This window comes from Triticum dicoccoides, chromosome 6A (genome assembly GCF_002162155.2).
Source record: "Triticum dicoccoides isolate Atlit2015 ecotype Zavitan chromosome 6A, WEW_v2.0, whole genome shotgun sequence".
In the NCBI taxonomy this organism is placed as follows: domain Eukaryota; kingdom Viridiplantae; phylum Streptophyta; class Magnoliopsida; order Poales; family Poaceae; genus Triticum; species Triticum dicoccoides.
In genome coordinates this window covers 466864416-466868163 of record NC_041390.1, presented here as the reverse complement: position 1 = coordinate 466868163, position 3748 = coordinate 466864416, and the positions used below count along the sequence as shown (strand labels likewise).

The 3748-nt window shown below is 45.4% G+C and overlaps 1 protein-coding gene across 2 annotated transcripts in view; it reads right to left on the bottom strand.

The window, feature by feature from the left end:
• Positions 1-3004, bottom strand: part of LOC119317311 (probable enoyl-CoA hydratase 2, mitochondrial) — a 9587-nt gene extending 6583 nt beyond the window's left edge. Inside the window, exons 1-8 of one of the 2 annotated variants that reach the window (XM_037591743.1) lie at positions 2789-3004; positions 2491-2660; positions 1669-1743; positions 1340-1430; positions 1178-1229; positions 562-665; positions 405-481; positions 1-202 (exon numbers count right to left, since the gene is read on the bottom strand). In XM_037591743.1, the coding sequence (XP_037447640.1) occupies positions 23-202; positions 405-481; positions 562-665; positions 1178-1229; positions 1340-1430; positions 1669-1743; positions 2491-2660; positions 2789-2948 (909 nt within the window). In that variant the 5' untranslated portion in view covers positions 2949-3004 and the 3' untranslated portion in view covers positions 1-22. The remainder of the gene's footprint in view (positions 203-404; positions 482-561; positions 666-1177; positions 1230-1339; positions 1431-1668; positions 1744-2490; positions 2661-2788) is intronic. The other variant, XM_037591741.1, reaches the window with a different exon arrangement.
• Positions 3005-3748: the final 744 nt, after the last annotated feature.

Genomic DNA, 3748 nt, shown 5'->3' with positions numbered 1-3748 from the left:
CTGTGTACACATCGGGCGCTGATTACGCTCCAGTGTACACGGGCTTCCTCTTCTCGGCGAATGCAGCCAGGCCCTCGAGGCGGTCCTGCGTGTGCAGCAGCTGCTCGTAGCATTCCCCCTCGACTGCCAACGCGGAGCGCATGTCTGCTACCTCCATCCCTCGGTCGATGGCCTTCTTCGCCATTCTTACCCCCAGAGGGCCCTGCCACAAAGAATCGGCTTCAGAGCACCTACAACGATGGACCTTATACATACCTATGTTGCATGGCATACAAAATGATCGAACACAACTCTACCCTCATGATATGCTTACACTGAATTTTGGGCTCCATATACTGAAACCGATAGCATGCTCTCGCCGATAATATTTTCTATGAATGTTCAAAGCTGAAAATGGTTCTTACTTTCTTCGTCATCTCACGGGCGAGTTCAAGAGCCGTGCCGTAGGCCTCCCCTGCTGGAACGCGGTAGTTTGCCAGTCCTGGGGCGCAGAGATGCATTTTAAGTGCTCTTTGAGGAACTGATGATGGTGGGAGGAAAACACGATGAGGCTAGTGTTACCCATCAAGACAGCTTCAGTTGCGTCGCATCTGCGGCCTGTGAATATCAGCTCCTTCGCTCTGGACCTTCCGATGATCCTTGGAAGACGCTGTGTGCCCCCGGCTCTGCATATTAGGGCAAGCAAAGGGAGGTTATCCATTGACTGAAGAATATTATTTAAGCTAGTTTTGAAGGAAGGTTTCTATTAGTTTTGGTAAAAGAAAGCAGATATACTTACGGCAGTTAAATGCATGCAACCAGTTTTCATCATAATTACAGGTGCCGTTTTTCATTCCACTAGAAAATGAATTTGGTACACGTGGCTCGTCGTTAAGATAGCAACTGATATTATTAAGGCTGTCCTGTTATTTAAATTATTCCAATATGCAGGTAAGTATGAAAAAGAAAAATTCAAGACCCCTTATCAGAGGTGGATTCCTAATTCTAAAGCGGGTAGGAGGCAGGACTCCTCTTTCTGAATCGTGGCAGGATTCGATTAGAGTCGCGTTCCTCAGCAAAGCACGAACGATTCAAAGGAGAGAAGCATATCACTTTCAGGGCATCTTTGTAACTTTTCAACCGATTTATTGCCGAAAGCAGAGCACTGTGTATCTGTGTTGGCCACTTGGCCACATACCCAGGAATGATAGCAAGTCCTGTCTCTGGCAGTCCAAGGGTTGCATTTTCTCCTGCGAATCAGTAGGAAGACATGCATTCAAACATTCAAAGAACTGCAGCAAGATTATGCTCCATAAGGTGAAAATGTTTAGCATATACTACTGAATATTAAAGGCAGCACCACATATACGCAGATCACATGACAGAGCAAGTTCCAGCCCACCACCCAAAGCAGCTCCTTCAATGACAGCAATTGTTGGAATGGAGAGTGCCTGTTCAAACAAGCCGCATGATGTAAGAACAACTTAACATATAGAACAACCAATGAAAAATGATAAGAGAAATGAGTCATGCCCATAATTTGGATATAATGTACTCCCTCCAATCCATGACAATTAATATGGATCAGAGGGAAACATAGTTAAATGTGTAATCATTACTTATGTTGTTGATATACAATTATATGTGGAGGCAAAAGAGCATGCTTAAGGTATGGATCCAGGTACAAACCTCAAAGTACGAGAATGTAGACCTTAAGGAATTAGCATATTCTTTAACCTGTGAAGAGCTCATGTGCCTCCTTTCCTGAGTAAATAAATGCTCTAAGATATTTTCCATGTGAAATATATGCAACAAATGTATATCACAGATGTACAAATTACATAATTTGAGTGTTCGCATGGTCTCAATATTTGTCATTGTACGGTAAAGGACAAAGTTGGTGTTTATAATTCTTTAACTGATGAGAAGAAAAAAACTTATGTGACACTGGCAACTCATAGCATGCTAGTTATGATAGGTCAAATAAATTGGTTGAGAAATCAATATCAACTGTCCTGCGCAACGATGATATCTCATCAACTGCTACTCAACTGATTAGGGCCATGCTGAAAATGCCTCTAATCATGCATCTGATAATTCATACCTGCTCCTCTTTAAGCCACACCGTCGACTAGCCATTGACCCCACTACCTTTATGTCCTTCCTAGCCAAATAGCAAGATTATCTTTCTTGTCTCGTACTTAGAAATTCTTCTAGATGCCACTCGTTTCATATTCTCTCCCAGCCACGAGTCTCTGTTTTTGACAACCCACCTATTTTATTACTAGAGCATCTTCAATTTCTTCGTGACACAGATTTTTAATATTTGTATTCCTTTTCAGCTATGCACATCACAAGTCCATTTCTCCGAAAACTTTACACAAGAGCCGCTAGTGAATGTTATCATCCGGTGTTGTCTCATGTATCGTACTCAGAAATGAACACTCATACAATCCCCTGTGGTGTCAGTCTAAAATAACCACCGCATCACCAAGCTGAGCAAGAACAGACCTTGAGATCGGCGCCTGCGCAGAAGACTCCCGGTACGGAGCTCGCAACAAGGACGACCTTGGCCGTCGCGTCGGCCTCAATCTTGTGGATCGCGCCCCGCAGCCTTGTCATCAACTCCCAACTGATGGCGTTCTTCACCTCTGGCCGCTCCAGCGTCAGCTCCAGGATCCCTGCTCCCAAACAGGATTAGGGCCACCAGAAGTGGAGACTTTAAGTCAATTTGCCTCGGAGGGGGTGAGGGTCTTAAAGAAGACGATGAGGTAGGGGGGACGGGGGGTCAGATTCAGCGATCACGGACCGTTGTCGGGGGCGGAGAGTTTCTTGAGGCGCACAGGCTCCCTCTGGGCTAGGGTTTGGAGCGTGCGCACGGGGAGGGAGTGGTGACCAGGAGCCGCTGAAGCTTGACGGCCGGCGAGGTGTCCGGAGACGGCGGCGAGGATGCCCCACGAGCTGCGCATTCTGGATGCGCGAGGTGGATAGTGACAGGAGCAGTTAAATGCTGTGCTGTCTGCGGGCAGCCCATTTGAGCTCGAGAGCAGAGCAGCACTTTGGCTCGTCGGTGTGATTTTCTCTACTAGTCCCTCACTTTTCAGAAATTTCATTTTATCACCCCGTCGTTGCCGCGCAGAAAGGTGTGCTACCCGTGCACCGGACTCCGTAGTGCATTTTAAAATATTTTAAAAATCTGGAAAAAAAATCAGCACATTGACACAACATTAAGGTATGTTGTCACAAAATTTCATACTTTCTTCATTCCACAATGTAGTGCTTCCTCTATCCCCGTGCTTTAACTTTGACCGTAAATTTAACTATCAAGACCGATTGCGGCGGGAGCAAAAATTATATCAGTGAATTCGTAATCGAAAGAAGTTTTCAATTATATAATTTTTTCTCCCGCCGCAGTTGGTCTCGTTGGTTAAATTTATGGTCAAAGTTGAACATCGGGAAGCGCGGGCGCACTATATTTTGGAATGAAGGGAGTATCAAAATTCAAAATATTGCATGAAATAAAAAATTAACATCAATATGATTTTTTTGCGGGGAAGTAGGGTTTCGAAACAGGTTTGGGCCCTTCTTCTTCCTTTGGCATGTTGATTCTCTGTGTGTGCGCGCTCGCGCGCGTGTGTGTATGTTCTTTTCTATTCTTGCCCGATCCAGGTCATTTTCGGTCAAAGGGGTAGCCCATGGTCAGATCCGTTAGAATGGAGGCTCTCCTGGTGGCTAAGATTCTGATTCATCCATGGGATAGAGGCGAAGG